The sequence below is a fragment of the Capsicum annuum genome, chromosome 10 (genome assembly GCF_002878395.1).
Source record: "Capsicum annuum cultivar UCD-10X-F1 chromosome 10, UCD10Xv1.1, whole genome shotgun sequence".
NCBI lineage: Eukaryota > Viridiplantae > Streptophyta > Magnoliopsida > Solanales > Solanaceae > Capsicum > Capsicum annuum.
In genome coordinates, this window is record NC_061120.1 from 220651353 (window position 1) to 220669222 (window position 17870).

At 30.8% G+C, this 17870-nt stretch overlaps 2 protein-coding genes across 2 annotated transcripts; one reads left to right on the top strand and one right to left on the bottom strand.

The window, feature by feature from the left end:
• Nucleotides 1-9776: 9776 nt before the first annotated feature.
• LOC107844727 (probable mediator of RNA polymerase II transcription subunit 26b) lies at nt 9777-12330 on the top strand. The gene is made up of 9 exons (XM_016689085.2): nt 9777-10157; nt 10331-10399; nt 10460-10542; nt 10759-10814; nt 10927-11054; nt 11157-11184; nt 11267-11928; nt 12010-12100; nt 12191-12330. The coding sequence occupies exons 1-9, from the start codon at nt 9777-9779 to the stop codon at nt 12328-12330; spliced, it is 1638 nt and encodes a 545-aa protein (XP_016544571.2).
• Nucleotides 12331-13060: 730 nt separating this feature from the next.
• LOC107844002 (3-oxoacyl-[acyl-carrier-protein] reductase FabG) lies at nt 13061-15657 on the bottom strand. The gene is made up of 3 exons (XM_016688467.2): nt 15204-15657; nt 14213-14442; nt 13061-13557 (listed from the first exon to the last, which is right to left on the bottom strand). Exons 1-3 carry the CDS (start codon nt 15583-15585, stop codon nt 13279-13281), a joined length of 891 nt encoding a protein of 296 aa, XP_016543953.1. The 5' UTR covers nt 15586-15657; the 3' UTR covers nt 13061-13278.
• Nucleotides 15658-17870: the final 2213 nt, after the last annotated feature.

The window sequence follows — 17870 nt, forward strand, 5'->3', positions numbered from 1 at the left end:
TGGGAATCGGACCGTTGTTCAAATAATGGTAAACATGCTTCACTTCTAACATTGAGATTGTGAATTCGAGTGATCAAAAAATCAAACAGATTGGATCTTTTTAAGGAGGGTAAAAAAAAAAATATTTGAAATAGTCAGTTGGTTAAATTTTCCTTTTAAAAAATAAGAAAAAAGAACAAGCCACGCGCAAGTGGGCCCACGTACCAGCTTGATCAACGCAATTATCGATGCATGTTACCGGCGCGTGCAAAACTGCGAATGGGATTGTCATATTGGGAGACATGTTTTTAATGTAAAATAAAGGCTATTAGATTGACCTTCCATTTGAAGAAATTTGCAGAAATACCATTTCGCGCCAATTACGTCAACGTGTTGGGTGACCTAACGCTGCGACGACCGTTATCGGGTTGAATCCTAGGAAAGATGCGCACGTGATATAGCACGTGCATGTACTATTTTTTTTTTTTTTTTTTTTTGTCAATTTTTTTTTTTTAATTTATGTGGTAAGAAAAATGTAATAGCACAAGTAAGGGTGGACGTTCGGTATTCGATTTAGTATTTTTAAATTTCAAATTCGGTAATTTGGTAATTGTTTTTTGAACATCGATACCACATACCATACGTATAAACATCGATTCGGTAATTCGATAATCGGTAATTTTAAATTTCGATTCGGTACGGTATTTGGTAATCCATATTAAATTTGGAGATGTAAAAATATACGTTTAAACTTCAAAAAATATATTTAATAGAAATCCTAGTTAGTATTCTTTTTGTTGTTTTCTACGAATATATTACCAAAGTCCAAGAGATTCTTTGGGATAACTAATACTATTGTCTATTGGGTTGGGTTACACACACACACACACACACACACACACACACACACACACACACACACATATATATATATATATATATTCAATATTCGGTAAATATCAAATACCAAACGGTATTAATATCTTGTATCAAATCCAATTTCGAATACCGAAATGTTGAAACTTTACTCCCAAATACCATACTAAATACCGTATTATCGAATACCAATTACCAAATTTTTAAATTCGATTCGTTAATTCAATTTTTGATATTTTATGCTCGACCCTAAGCACGAGGTGTTAAAGGTTGACTACATATAGATTCATAAGAAGTAAAGGCAGGTCGAAAAAGTATTTGAGAAATGTGATTTGACAGAATATGACGTAGTTTTAATGTATGGATGACATGACTTTAGAGAGGAGACTATGTAGAATACAAATTAGGATAAAGGACTAGCAAGTAGGTAGTCAAAGGCGGAGTCGGCATAGTAATAGGAGGTTCGTCCGAACTCCTTTCAACGAAAAATTATACTATTAATACATAATTAAATTAATTTTTATGTATATATTGTAGATGTTGAATTCCCTTTCGGTGAGTTTTTCTTCAGATTTTGAACCCCCTCAACGAAAATTCTTGCTCCGGCTATGTAATAAGATAGTAACATTATTTCATTTATCCTTTCATGCTAGTATTTGTTTTTTCTTTAATTCTAGTTACTATTTGTTGTTTTTTGTACTTTGATTATGGTATTGTTATGTCTTAGTTATTGTTCTTTTTTGTTGGAATGTTTTGTAGTGATATCTTTAGTATTATGTCATGATGTCTTTTTTATATTATAGTTCGTTTTTCGAACCGATTTGATACGCTTGTTGTTGAGTAAAAAATGTATTTAAAAAATATCTCTACTTCAGACCCTTTTTGTAGAATTAAACTGAATATGTAGTTGGCGATGGTGAATGTATATGTATTAGCAATAATTAAGATTATTAAGATCAAAGTTGCTAAAATCTAACTCGTGATACTCGAAGTGAATTTAGTATTCGAAATTTATGAATTTATAGGTTCTAACTTCTAATCCTATAAAATAACTGAGTTGTGTATTTTAAATTTATACATACTAAATAGATTCTTAAAATAACCGATACAAGATTTTAATTTGAATCAGAACTACTAAATCCTGTCAAATTCATATTTTAAACTTAAGTGAGGAAAACATTGGGATATCATCTTCTCGAAACATAATGCCTCGAATATTTCGCATAGACAAAAAAAGTAAATAAAAATACACTTGTCAAAAGATGACGATCAAACTCTTTATATGTGTTACTTAAATTGACATCCTCGCTTTTGCTTCGTCATAAAAAATCTTTAATAATTCATTGATTGTCTCAATAATCATGAGCTAAATAAATTAATGTTGCTCCACCGATTGGATTATTAAAAAAAAAAAAAAAAAAAAGGTGTGTTTTTTAAAGAAAAAAAAATATTTTTCTGTATGTGTGTTTTATTTAATTTTATAGTAAGAAGATTTTAATAACATTCTTCATTCTCTCGTCTTTTTTCCTCTATTTGAGCTGATTATTGTGTTACAAAATTAAAATCCAATTAGGCAAAGTTGTTAGTTATTTATACATAGTAAATCTTGTTAATGTCTCATTCCATGAGACACTAAAATATTTTTTTTTTATCTAATTAAGTGTAACAGCATATTATATAGACAGTGTCAACATCACTAAATCCCTTTCATAATTTACTTTCTTTTCTTTTCTTTTTTTCCACTCTATTTTTAATTGGATAATTTTGATGAGGCAATATTCTAGGTACGCCAATAGCTTTCATTTACACTTGAAATGTCAATTTCTTTTTATAGTTATATCATTTTCAAGATTATAATATATCATGCTCTTATTTAAAAACTCAGTTATATGGAGTTGTTACTTGTTTGTAGAAAAATATTGGATAAGAAGATGGTGAGCAAATCAACTACTATTTTAATTTAAGGTTTAACATAAAAGAAATGCGATAGGAAATCGAAACGAGTCCGACTATTAGTGGTGAAGTCAGAACTTTTACTAAAGGGATTTCAAATCGAAAAATTAACCACACGAAACTAGTCGAAGGGGGTTCAACATCAATTATATATACATAAAAGATAATTTTAACAATGCATAAATAGTATAATTTTTCGTCGAAGGGGGTTCAGATGAACTCCCTGGTAAGGTGGCTCCACCCCTGCCGACTATTATACTTTTGTGATCATGTCATACGATACCTCGTAGCCCTATGAAATTAACCCCTCTAATTTATTTTTACCATATTTATGTGACATATATTTGTCCAGCAGAATCACTTCAGCCTCTCACGTGCTTTTAGTGTGCGTGTATTCACGTAGTGGTCCAATTAGGCAAATATATGACATAAAAATACGAGAATAAATAGTCGAGAGGGATCATAGAGATCCCGCAAAGTTAAGGCGTGCTACAACAAATCTCATCAAAGTTTAGATATATTTCGAACCTTTTCCCTAATCCAAAACATAATTAACTTTGGATTTCTTTCATGAATAAGAGAAGAATTAGAAAATGAAAAGGGCATAAAAAGGTGAATCAAACGTGTTGTTTCAATTAGTACAAATTACTAAATCAATCCTTTCACATATAACTTTAATCATTAAATCAGTTGGATGCAACTAACCTTTTTATTTTCTTAATTTTAATTAATGCTTAGGGTTCCATCTTCTCATGATGAATATACTCAAGTACTAATAAAGAATGTTGTTTACTTATAACAAAAATTTTCCAAAATGTTTCTTGTGGACCCCATGGACCAATCGCATCTTGCCACGTAGACTAATTGTCTAATTAAATGTCCACTTTAGATTTAATTAATTGATTAATCAACAAAACGCCTTGTCTCCATAATGATTATTTTTGTAGATAATTTTAGCTAATTGACAAAGCTTTGCTTAAACATTTTGTATTGTTTATTACATGTAGGTAGAGTGCAATTGGTATGTATCATTATTGAAGCTATATTTTATTGTAATTAGTGATTACATTAGAGATAAATTCTAAAGTATGATTAGAGTGGTTAATATAAATATATAAATAAAAGAAAATGAAGTGAGATTGGAATCTTAGAAAGTTGTTTTGTTGGACCTAATTAGATATAGCTTTCATACTATCCAACATTGTTTGATGTGAGGTGGTATATTAATGATTAATTTTACCTAATGCTTATTGTATTAGTAAAGACTTAAGAAACAAAATGTCATTGAATATGAAAGATATATTCATTAGAAAAGAGAAACTTCTTTATGGTTTAATAACTTTTCCTTGAAAAAGATGAGATGATATGATATTAGTTAATTTTTGCCTAGGTATTATATGTCTAATTAACTTAATTTGATGGTATAAAAAATATGTCATGTTAATATATAATATAGCTAAATATCTTTTTTTCTTTCGCACGACACATTTTTGAGGTTTAATTTGACTGACAGATTATTTTGTGTTTAATAACATTAATGTGCTCTCATAAAACTCAAATCTTTAAAGCTATATTGTATAACGAATATATCAGGAATTCGATTTGAAATTCATCTATTTTAATTCTTGCCTATGAAACTATTATAAAAAAGATTTGTCTCAAAATTCAAATTCAAGACGCCAATATTGAAAAATAGGCAAATAATTCGACCCTGAATCAGTTAATAAGTTAAATCAATTCGTTAGAGCAGGTAGCAAAATTGATAGTCCATTTAATTAGTTTCTATGGTGATTGGTGTGTATGAAACTATCCAATCATTTAATTATTATTTAATTTTCTACAAAAGCAAGAAGAAAATTTCAAATTAGTTCACAAGATTGATATAGTAGTGGGACAATGACCTTATAAATAACTACTACAACAATATATTATTTATTTATAGTTGTTATTAGATTTTGTGACCCAAATTCTGTTGATCGGGTCCTGAAAAGTTTGCGATGCGATCCATATTTGTGATTTTTTGTGGGGTCTATGGTGGTAGCGTAGGGATTGGACCGATAGGCCCGATTCCGGAGCCCACCACTGATCCTGTTGGGGAAGCCCCCGCGGTGTGGACCTGCATGTTTTTAGGCCTAGGATTTATTTGTACGCTCGTATTATACGAGTGGGTCGTTTTGGACGTTTTAAAGACGTCATTCTCCTCATTGTATTCTCCATCCATCATAGTGAATTTCTCCTCCTCTGCATGCCCATGGTTTTTTCCGTCGAGGATTTCCACGTAAATCTGTGTGTACGTTCATCTTGTTTTTCTTTTGCTTGTGATATTGCTTATTCTTGCCCGTTCATAATAGTTGCATTTAAAAGATTAGGTTTGCCTCATAAATTTAATTAAAGGGATTGTGATTGATCAGTAGCCTAGTCGATAGGTTACGTTGTTTTATTTTATCCATAGATATGAGACCATTATCTTTTATTTTAATGTACATTAATTAATTATTTATAAACATTAGTGGTGTACGTAAAATTTTATGCAAATGATATCGATCTACATATATATATATTATTTATCATAATAAGTAGATTTTAATATGAAATCATCGGTCAATTTTTCTCCTTTTATTTCGTAGTATTCACTTTTTGTTTCAAATTGATACTTGTTAATGTTTGATCAAATTTAATTAATTCACCTTCAAAAAATAAGAATTCAATGACATTCGATCAAATTTGATAGATTTGTTACAAAACAAGAATAAAATTAATTACTTTTTGTTCTGAACTATATATAGGAGTTATTATTTTTTGGACTATTGTACTATAAACTATTTTTTATATTTTACGTATATCCCAAAAAGATTATTGCATGAGTCTCATGTTCAAAAAGTCATCAATAAATTCATGAAAGTTTTTTCTCTAACTGCCAGAAAACATTACACATGGTAGGTCCAATAATATATATATATATATATGCATGTACCAATAATATTATTGTATGTAGACCCTTAGCTATACATATAGGATATTTACATTAGTAAAATAAGTAGCTAGGGGCCTTATTTTCTTTTGGTTTCTCGATCCACGATATTCGGTAATTATATTGAAATTAAATTAAATTCAACATTGCGTTAAAAAGTTTCGTATTGGTAATTATGTTGTATCGACTCATACAAAGAATTTGTTGAAATCAAGATTTTTGATTAAAAATAAAAAAATATTTATCGCTTTACCATATCAATAGAGTAATTGATAGTAGCTATGGTCCTTACTGCCTTTATGAATTTTTCTCTAGTGGTTGCCATTTTTATATAGGCTTATTAAAGCCTCCAAGTTTGGAAAGTATTTGCCAATTGAATTATAATTATTTTTTTAGGAAAAATCTCTTGACTGATTTTGTTTATTTTCTCTAGAAAACAAATTAAACAACTGGTATTAATTAATAAAAACAAAAACAAAACTTTTTGTCAGTTTTGTTTTTGTTGTTGAGGGATTTGGAATTGCATTTTATGTCTCATATCTAACAGTTACAAGTTAGAATTATTAATTATAAATTTTTAATTATTACAAATTAATAATTGTTGCCTATAACAAGGATTATATTTTTATCTACAAAAATAATTTTAATTTCATCTATAAAATAACCATAAATGATAATAATTTCTAAATCACGGGTCTAAATGATTACCACTTGTGTATCACATGATAAAGATAGCTAGCTTATATTATTAGTGTTAATCTCTTCTTTTTTTTTTTGCTTAATATTAGGGTTATCCTTTTAATAACAACATAACCACCGAACTTGTATATATGGTGGGTGAAGGGATAAGATTGTTGAATTCTTAATCGGTGATCTCGGGTTTGTATTATGAAAATAAAGAAATTTTTTATCTGAAACGCTTTCTTCATTAATTTATGCAACACGAGTTATGATTAATTAGTTGAATAAGTGAGTCGTGAAAAATACTATTCATTGATTAGTATATCACTTGTACATATCTATTTCCTATCGTTGCATGTGTTCAATAATTAGCTAAACCCCGATCTTAAGAAATTATGAGTCTTTCGAGACAAGTTTTTTTTCATGTAATTTCAAGTATACCTTATTCTTTTTAGTACCTTCAGTCATTATTGTTTCACACCTACAAATTAGTAAATAGATTCATGCAAGATAGGACCAAGTCATCTCATCAATTTAATTTTCTTGTTATATTTTTATTCGCACCGTCTTCTAGTAAATATATTCATTTTTAATATTATCTGGTGATCTTATGTGGCCACACATATATTCGTCTTAGTATCTACGTTTCTAAATACTTTCTTGTGAATATATTGGACTTTGACGATCCAATATTTACTATCATATAGTTTTATCGATTGTTATTTTATTATTACATATATAGAATTGCATCCTTTTTCTACATCCTTTTTCATTTCAATTTGTCCAATTTTAACTCTATGAGTAACATTTTAATTTATCTTACTATATATATATATATATATATATATATATATATATATTATATTCAAACAACAAGCATAGATCTCTAAAAGGGTGGTCCAAACTACATTTTGAAAAGATTTCCCTTTTTCTTTTTCTAAGAAGAAGAAATAAAAGAGGCCTTCAATTTAAAGTCACAATATCAACTTAGCCCTACTCTTTATTATTGTGTTTTTGGGTTATTTTTTGCAGCTTTTATAAAGTTGCTAGTATTTCCTTCAACATCTTCTTGTTCCCAAATACAAAATTTTCAAGTTTCTTTCACTTTAATATTAGGGAAAAGAGTCAGAAATTCGCGAGTTGAATTATGGCTTCAACTCAAATAATTATTGCGAAAATAAAAAATCCATATATTTACTAACTTAGTTCATTTTAATCCGTCTAAATTCAACGCAACCACCTATTTAACATGTACGTATAAGGACAATATTGCTTATTTGTATACTCTATTTGGATGCAGAAAATCATCACAAGAAGACATAAAAATAATTGTTTGAACAGTTGGGAAATGTCCAATTTTTTTTTTGTCACTTTCCTCATATTTTTCTTTTTTCTTTTATATATTATATGTATTGTGAAAACTAAAACAAAACCTACTCATGGTTGTTAAGAATTTAAGTTATATATATTGGTGTCAATATTCGGTTTAATTTAATCGATCATAGTAAGTAATTCTTGAATTTGGTACGATAGAGAAGAAAACTTATTGCATGTCTTGTTCTCATAACGAACGAGAATTGTTCATCAGTTAAGTTAGATTGAGCTAGGTTTTAAATTTAAAGAAAAACATAAAATCAAAAATGTTTGTTTTACTCTTATTTTATATTAACAACCAGATGAAAATGGTCATGTCAGATTCAAAATTTTAAGTTCATAATTTTCGAATGTTTATTGAGTTTTAAATAGATTAGTAATGCATATCAAGAACTTTTACGCATGCACGACTAGGTAATTTTTTCAAAATTATTAAATTCTACCGAACTCATAAATTCAAACAAAGGGCCAATAAGAATATGAATTGGGCTTATATTTCATTTATGTTTAATTTATGGATTGGGTCATGAAGTGCTTGGGCTGACAACCATATGGCCCAATTAAAGAAGCTAATTTGGGCCATTTTATTGAGGTAGTTGGGCTTCTGTCTTACAGTACGACAAAAGATGGGTCGTAATAGAAAATTATTTTCTTTCTTCCAACAAGATAGATATTATCTCGTCATCCTTAATCAAAAGTTTTATTTCAGAGCCCAGAAGGAGCATTACCAAATTAGTCGGGGCCTCAAAGCGTATACATGCATCGAATGAAGTATATATATATATTTATTTATTTGTTTATTTATTTTTTGACTCAAATATGAGTATTTGACTCAATTTGTAGTGTGTATAGATTTCATCTACAAAGGAAATAATAATACAAAGGAGATATACATTCCAAATTTTAAAAGAGTAGTTATGAATTTATGAAATTACATTTTATATTATAATAATTAATTCTATTGACTATTATAATTAGTTTGGTAAGTAACAATAAAACTCAATTGAGAGATTGAGATTTACATTCGTAGTTATGAATTTATGAAGTTACATTATTACATATTACAATAGTCAATTCAATTGACTATTATAATTAGTTTGGTAAGTAATAATAAAATTCAATTAAGAACTTGAGATTTACCATCAAAATTTTAAAAAAGTAGTTATGAATTATGAACATGCCTTTTTACATTATATTAGAAAACTCAAATCTGATTATTGTAATTTTAGTGACTAATAATAAAATTCAATTTAAAACTTGATATATACATGTCAAATTTTATGAAGTTACCTTTTTTACATGTATCAGAATAATCACATGATTTATTGTTATAATTTCGTTAAATAAGTAACTTAATTATTTTTCCAAAAAAAAATAAATTTCAAACTTATCAATTTTAATAAAATAGAAGGAATGTTACCAAAAAGTGTATGCTCAACTCAAACTATTAATTGAAACTAGAAATAGTATTATCTGAATTAAATGAATCTCAAAGAAATTATCTGAATTAAACCCAAAAAAAAAAAGCAAATATCTCTGTGAAATTGTCCATTGATATCTAGAATTTAATTTCTATATCAGTTTCAGCTCTTGAATAAAATTCTTTTTATATAAAAAAAAAAAGATTGAGTCAAGATTATATTGAAATAAAAGATTTTACTATTATAAGCCTTGTTTTCTATAGACAGAAATGTCATTAAAAAAAATTCAATTTTTAGCTTTTGATATAATCAAGATAAGATAAAGATTGAATTTTCATAATCTTAGTGTTATAATTAGTCAACCATTTTTAGATTTTTTGTATCATCAGGATTAGATAAAGATTAAAAAAAATTATAGTTCAGGTGTTATATACAGTTAATCTGCGCAGAGCAGAAGCTTTATGCATCAAATTGTCTTTGTTGGTGTTACATATAGCTAATCTTTTTTGGTATTCAGACTCATGGCGAATATTTGTGAAAAACTTAGCAAATGGAGGGAATATTTTGTTTCATCAAAAACAAATATATTTGAAATAATTGAGCTTGCTATAATTATTTCAGCTATAGATCATCCAAAAGAATTCAAATTGAAAAGAGATAGAGTTGCTCAATTGCTTTTTTCATGTAAAATCACTAGGGGTAATGGTTGTGACAAGGTTGAATTTGTTGTACCAAATGCTGATAACGTTGTAACGCATGCTGATAAAGATGTACAAAATACCGTCAATGTTGATGTTGATGAGGAGGAACCTGAGAACTCGAGCGATGAGGAAGAAGAAGAGTCGCGAATTAATAAGGAGGTTTTAAGGAACAAGAGTATCATCGATGACTATCGAAACGAGGTTCATATCAATCGGATGATTTTAATTCACTTCAATTGAATTACCTTTCGCTACTGTTGGTTTTATACATGTTTGATGTTTTTAGACCTTCGGAAATAATTTTTTTTTTCGCGGTTGATACATGATTGTTGTTAATCGATGAAACAATGTGAAAATGTGATGCCTTTCGACAGACTGATTTGAGTGTATACGCGAGCTTGAGGGAGCTCAGAAAGATGGATTTAACTCTGGAGACTCTGAAGGTTTGATTTTTTCCTAATCTGCAATTTTTCTTTTTACTCAACGTGTTTATTTTATATCAGGCTACAGGCATTGGAAAGTCTGTTAACGCTCTCAGAAAGCACAAGTCAGCGAATATTCAGAATCTGGCCAAGAAAATGGTTGAGTATGTAACCTTTTTCTCTATTACTGGTGAAATATGACATACTTCACCTTTAGACGATTGTCAATATGGGTCGTGTTGAACAAATCTACGTTATGAAGTTCCTTGGTTTGCCCTAGATTTGTACGATAATTCTTTCCTAAAATGAACATGGTAAATTTATGATCGTCTCCGCAGAATCTTAGTGCTTATGTTTGTTCGTTTTCTCACGCATCACAGAAACTGGAGTGAAATGGTGAACGAATACTGTTTGAAAGCTCAAGCAGCATTTGCAGGTTATTGTTATTACTCCTACCCTTTTCGATTCTCGCTTCAAAAGTTAGTGTTCTGCATTCTATGTTTGTGGTCCATTATTGAAGTGTAACGTTGCGAGTTGTAAATTATTAGATACAGAAAGGATCCCTGAATCTCCGAAAGCAACTGTTGCTGGTGAAGAGGAAGAAAGACTTCCTTCCATGCCTTTGGAGGACTTATCTTTCGTGTTGAATCAGGCCACTTCATTTACATTATCACGGGTATGTGTATGTATAACATCCTCGCTTTCTTCTACAAAATGCTTATCTTGTCTTCAGGATTGACTCTGATTCGTTTTACTCGTTCCTGATATATCAATGTAGGTCTTGGATGGCCTGGATGATGACGGAAGTGAGTTAAAACTTTTGTCCGTATAATATAAATTGTAGTTTTTTTATATTCTATCCTTTTTCTCATCTTGGATTTCTTTCAGATGCTTTAAGCAGCGGCCAAACTAATAACCACCGTGAAGTTGGCCGAAAGGCCAGCAATCCTGTCAGCAGGCAGCAGAATGTCACTGCTGCTCCGGAGGCCAATCCTGTAAGGAGGCAGCAGAACGTCACTGCTGCTCCGAATGAAAGTAATCCAGTCAGGAGGCAGCAGAATGTAACTGCTGCTCCGGAGGCCAATCCTGTCAGGAGGCAGCAGAACCTCACTGCCGCTTCGAAGGTCAGTAATCTAGTCAGCAGGCAGCAGAATGTCACTGCTGCTCCGGAGGCCAATCCTGTCAGGAGGCAGCAGAACGTCATTGCTGCTTCGAAGGTCAGTAATCCAGTCAGCAGGCATCAGAATGTCACTGCTGCTCCGGAGGCCAAACCTGTCAGGAGGCATCAGAACGTCACTGCTGCTCCGAATGTCAGTAATCCAGTCAGGAGGCAGCAGAACGTCACTGTTGCTCCGAAAGACAAGAAGGGCGACCATCAAAAGAAACAAACATCACTTGCCAAACCAAACAAGCCTCCTGGAGACAATTCTATGCCCGGAAGACCGATAAAACCAACATTCCAACGGAAGCTCAACAATGATGACATGAAATTCCAGCATAAATCCGACAGAAGCAAAATTCAGACGAGGCCTGTGCCTACTCAACCAAATGTAAGTATTTGAACGGATTCAGTTTCTAGTTCATGTATAGCTTCGATTTCTGATCAACAGTTCATAATTTCGTTGTACCAGAAGCTGAAACGTCCAGAAGAGGATGCAGAACAAGTGAAACTTGAGGCGGCAAAGAGAAAGCTCCAGGAGCGTTATCAAGAAGTTGAAAGAGGTTAGTTTTTTTTGGGGTTTCTTATAGAGCGTAGAATTAGATAAAACATGATCAAAGTGTGATGATATTTCATTGTTTATTGTTCTTCAGCGAAAAGGCAGCGGATGGTTCAGGTAGTGGAGTTGTGCGACATGCACAAGAAGGAACACCCAAAGCATGGTCCTCGCGCTAGAAATCCTCACATGAGACCGGCTAACCATAATAGGCCTTTGGTAAATAGGCGTCAGTGAATCATTTCTTCGCCTTGTGGAACAACATTACTGACAATTCGACTTAGTGATCTCAACTACTCACTCAAGGTGTAGTGGATCTTGTCTTGTCTAGGAGAGGCTCGCGTTCTGAAATGTTATCGATGTTATATATATATATATATTCCTGTTGGAAGGACCTCAAATGTGCCTGGTTTTCAACTGTTTTTTAAAATTTAACTTCTTTATTTTCTGGAATTTCCCTGAATTACTGCTTCACGTATCTGCCTAGATTATACAAATTATAATATTTTTGAACCCCCTTATTGAAAATTCTGGCTCCGCCATTGATTATAATAGAGAATTGGCATGTTTATTAAATATTATGTCAGATACTACTATGTTGTACAGTAATTATTTTTGCTGTATAATTTACTATGGGTTGGTAGGTTCCATAGTAATAAGATTATAAATCTCAAATCTTTATAATCTTTATGTCAGAATGAGAATATTACAGTTCTAATATACCAACAATATATATACCCCACATTAATCAGCTAAACATAATGGGTAAGGATATAGTATAATTTTCCGACAAAAGGAAGTTTGAATGAACCACCTTGTTGTACCCTAGCTAGTTCTAGTCCGGCTATCTTTCGTCAAATATGGTCATTTTTTTTTTAATATTATCTAATCTTGTATAACCACATATTCATACTTTAACATCCTCATAACTACGACACATATTCACTACTCAATAAAAGGCAATTCATAGAAGGAAACATTTCACTGAAATAGATAACAACAAGAAGAAAAATAGTTAATAATAATACAACACGTACACTACGCAAAATCTTTCTATAACTGCGTCAGTTGCCCTGATATCTTCTGACAACATTGCAAGAATCAGCAAAATATTATTATACTTAGGATGAATGTTATAGAGAGATCTGGCTATACTGGTGTCCATCAAGCGGGGCGCGACTTAACTTAGAGAGAAGAAAAGATAGGGACACCAGGCAAAGTGTAACCAGCATCAACAATAAATATGTTGCCAGATACATAATTAGAAGAGTCATGGACCAAATATCTCACTAGTGAAGTCAATGCTGGATCACTTGTACCAAAAGTTTTGAGTGGAACAGTTCTTGTTGCTACATTTTTTAGCCAATCTTTTTGCACTAATTTCTCTGTAATTTCTGATTTGAAAAGCCCTGGAGCTATTGCATTCACTCTAATGTTGTGTTCACCCAATTCCAATGCCATTATCTGCAAATTTCATAAAAAAAAAAAGTTAGTATGAACTCGACCGGTGTCGGATTCCCCAAAAATAAACTACTTTTGAAGGATCGACCAACACGCATCTGTTAACTCTTTTGAAGATTTCGAGCAACCTAGATTTCAACTTCTCCCTTCTATGAAATTTAAAGGATTAGGAGAGATGTTTCTTACGACAGACAGACATTATTTTTCATAAATGATTTTTTTAAAAAAAATATACTTATTTTTCGACAAATATTTTGCTAAAAAATATGTTTCGGTATTTAGTTGGAGAGTTGAAATATTTTCTGAACAAATCATTAGCAAAGATTAATAACAATATTAGCAATTCGTATAGTGCTTGTTGATTAATCTTTTTACTATAAAAATGACTTAGAAACGAATGACATCTAGGAAAATGACTTTCATTCAAAAGTGAGAGAAGTTATTTTCGATCCCTTTTAGTGAAAAATATTTTTTAACAACAAAACATTGTACATGATTTTATTTTTGCTTCATACCAAACAAACCCTAATTATCAAATTCTTTTATTTTATATAATTTAGGTAGGACGTACAACTGGATGTACTAAAACTCCGCTACACGCAACCTGACTACAAGATAAGGGTGTATTGTACGCAGCGTTAAGTTAGGTTATAATTACCTTTGTCATACTGTCCATGGCAGCCTTGGAGGAACTATAAGCAATACCCCCACGCATTAAAGCTCTATTTAAACCAGAAATTGATGAAATATTTATAATGGAACCTCCTCTTTTTGTAGCTTGCATTTGTCTTCCCATAAACTTGGAAACCAACCAAGCTCCTGTCAAATTTGTACTTATAGTGCTTTTCCACTCTTCCTCAGAAAGATTCACTGATGAATTTATTCCACCTATAATATATATAAACACAAAAGTATTAATTCATATTATATATAAAAGTTAGTTGAAGTATAGCTAGAAATGGAAAATTATATTGTATGTAATATTCATGAATCTAGACTCTACTGAGACAAAGATGATTGTCAAGAACGAAGAGAAAGATCGAAGAGTTTTTAGTCAGATCTAATACATAAAAAGTTTCCACATCTTAGATCTTTGGGAAGAAGATTTAGAAATAAAATTATTAGAGGATAATGTTTTTTATGTTACATGTTCAAATCTTAGATGTGACATTTTAGTATTTTTCTGAATTCCCCCTTATATGAATTTTTAGCTTCATTATCACCACAAGTATTAGATATGAATATTTTATGAATCATACAAAAATATTTATTTATCCTAGGTTCACTATCTTAGTAATAAAGTTGTCTATATGAATTGACCTTATTATAGCTTTCTTTCTAAAATATGAATCTCCACTATTTTTATACACCCTATCAAACGACTCCTAAGAGATCTTTTCGTAATTTTCGTTAAAAAGTTTTTGTCTTACTTATCGTATCAGAGTCCTTAGATCTATCAAAACGCGTGTTTTTACTAACCAAGAACACATACATTTTGTATGATGAACACACATTAGATCTAACCAAAATGTTGTTGCACTCATGCCGGATCCTCCAAAATACACTACTTTTGAAGGAACAGACATTCACCCGATGACATTTTTTTTCGAAGAGTCCGAGCAACGTAACATAGTGTAAAAAAAAAGTACCTCTAACACCAGCATTGTTAATAAGAGCATCAATGTGTCCAAAAGCATCCCAAGCTTTCTTTACAGATGCTTCAATAGTTGTACCATCAGCAGTAACATCAAGTTCAATAGCCACAGCCCTAACAACATGTGAATTTGAATTTGTCATTGTATTAATTTCATCACAAAGGGACTTTAACCTGTCTGCTCGGCGGGCGGCCGCGACGACTCTGCAGCCTGACCTAGCTAGGTCAAGGCAGAACTCGCGGCCGAGCCCCGCCGACGCGCCGGTTACAAACACCACTTTGCCTTCCAATTGTAGCCATGGTTCCAAATGGTTAGCTACATTATTGCTCTTTTTTTGAGTCTTTGGCTCAACAAATTCTACTACTTGTGTTGTCATGTTGGGCTATGGGGGAGTCTATTGGGACTTTGCTAGCTAGGAGATTTTTTTTAAAGTTGTTTATTCTAATTTCTAATATAAGATGTGTACATTTATATAGGATTCAAGGTGTCAATTATTGTGGAAAAGTAAAGGGACATAATTTTTAATGCAAAAAATGTGTTTAATGCTTAAAGAACTAGTTCAGTGGTCCATATTATATGTGTATGTATACGTTTGTTAGGTTAAGTTAAGCATGTGCTCGTTTGGTTATTGGTTAGAGTTACGTAGATATTAATAATGTATGTATTAGTACGTTATGCAGGAATTAGACTAGATGTTGGCTTGGTTTTTTACTTTTACCATCAATGATTGTTGTAGTATAGTGGTAAATATTTTCATTTTTTATTAAAGGTTTGAGTTCGAGTGTCCTGATATATACGAAGTCGTCTTCAGTACCCACAAAGTGAGAGTTTATTTTCGACACGAATTTAAATTAATCACACATCAAGAATTAATTGGATAAAAGTATTTTCATTTTATGATGTTGTTCGAATCAGTTTACGTATGTATATTTTTGATTTATAAATTATATATTACTTTCCACTAGCACATATATTCATGAGTAATATGCACAAGTAGTCATTAGATGCACCTCTATTATTTCACATGTTATATTATTTTTTATTAATATAAGTATATATCGAGTAATTTTATCCAATAAAATATAAAATAAAAGTGCCACATGTCACATAATTAATCATCAAATATTTAGATTCGAAAGATCTAGAACATATAAAGGTGTCAACCATTCAAAAGAAGTGAGGATCTATCATTTAAAATTAAACTAATGGAGTAACAATCATAAATAAGTTAATTAATTTAGAAGTTATTATTGATAAATTAAGCCAATTTATTACCTTTTGTTAAAATTATAGATATAGTTTTAGCAATAACGACCTTAGTTGTGTTAACATGATCGGAGTAATTTTCAATTATATTGTTCGAACTCTTAAAAATTATTATTGATTTTACGTTAGATTCTTCAAATACTGTACAATCCAATGCCAGTTTGACAACACATTTCAGATATCGAATATGATCCATATATTAAGCCAATTTATTAAGAACCGTTTGTTAAAATTCTAGATACAGTTGTAGAAACAATGACCTTAGTAGTGTTAACATGCTCGGAGTAGTTTTCAATTATATTGTTCGGACTCTTAAAAATTATTATTGATTTTACGTTAAATTCTTCAAATGATGTACGATCCAATGCCAGTTCGACAACACATTCTAGATATCGAATATGGTCCATATATTAAGCCAATTTATTAAGAACCGTTTGTTAAAATTCAAAATAAAGTTGTAGCAATAACGACCTTAGTTGTGTTAACATGATTGGAGTAGTTTTCAGTTATGTTGTTTGAACTCTTAAAAATTATTATTGATTTTACGTTAGATTTTTCAAATGTTGTACGATCCAATGCTTGTTCGACAACACATTCAAGATATCGAATATGGTCCATGTATTAAGCCAATTTATTAAGAATCGTTTGTTAAAATTCTAGATATTGTTGTAGCAACAATGACCTTAGTTGTGTTAACATGGTCGGAGTAGTTTTCAATTTTTTTATTCGAACTCTTAAAAATTATTATTGATTTCACGTTAGATTCTTCAAATATTGTACGCTTATAAAGAATCCAATAGCGACAACACGTTTTAGATATTCAATATGATCCATATACGTCTGAAGTTACGAAAATCCAATATAAGACTAATTTGTGGTGAACAATTACCTTATGAAACGCATTATAAAAACATGTCATAATTAATGAACAAAAACATCAAAATATATAAGGGATATTTCACTTTCATCATGTGTTGAATATTTGGTGCCCCTATGGTGGTCCAAATTAATGAAGGTTACTATTTTATTAGTTTTTTTTTTTTTTTTAATTTGTTGGAATTTTCTAAAAAAAATTAAACTGTTAGTTTTTTCATGACAAAATAGTCACTGGCCCTCTTTCATCTAAAACAATTAGGGAGTTGTCTGGCCAAAATAAATACTCCATTAGTTATTTAGTTATATAAGCTTTCGTTATATGCAGAGTCTAAAAAAAAGTCGAATTATAAGGTTTTATTATATGTGATCTTACCTTGCGTTTATGTAAGAGGTTGTTTTGACGATTTGATTCCGTGACCTCTTGGTGACATTACATCAACTTTACCAATTACTCAAGACTCCTCTTCTAAAAATATAAGGGAAAGGGACGACCCGGTTCATACCTACTCCGTAGGTGTC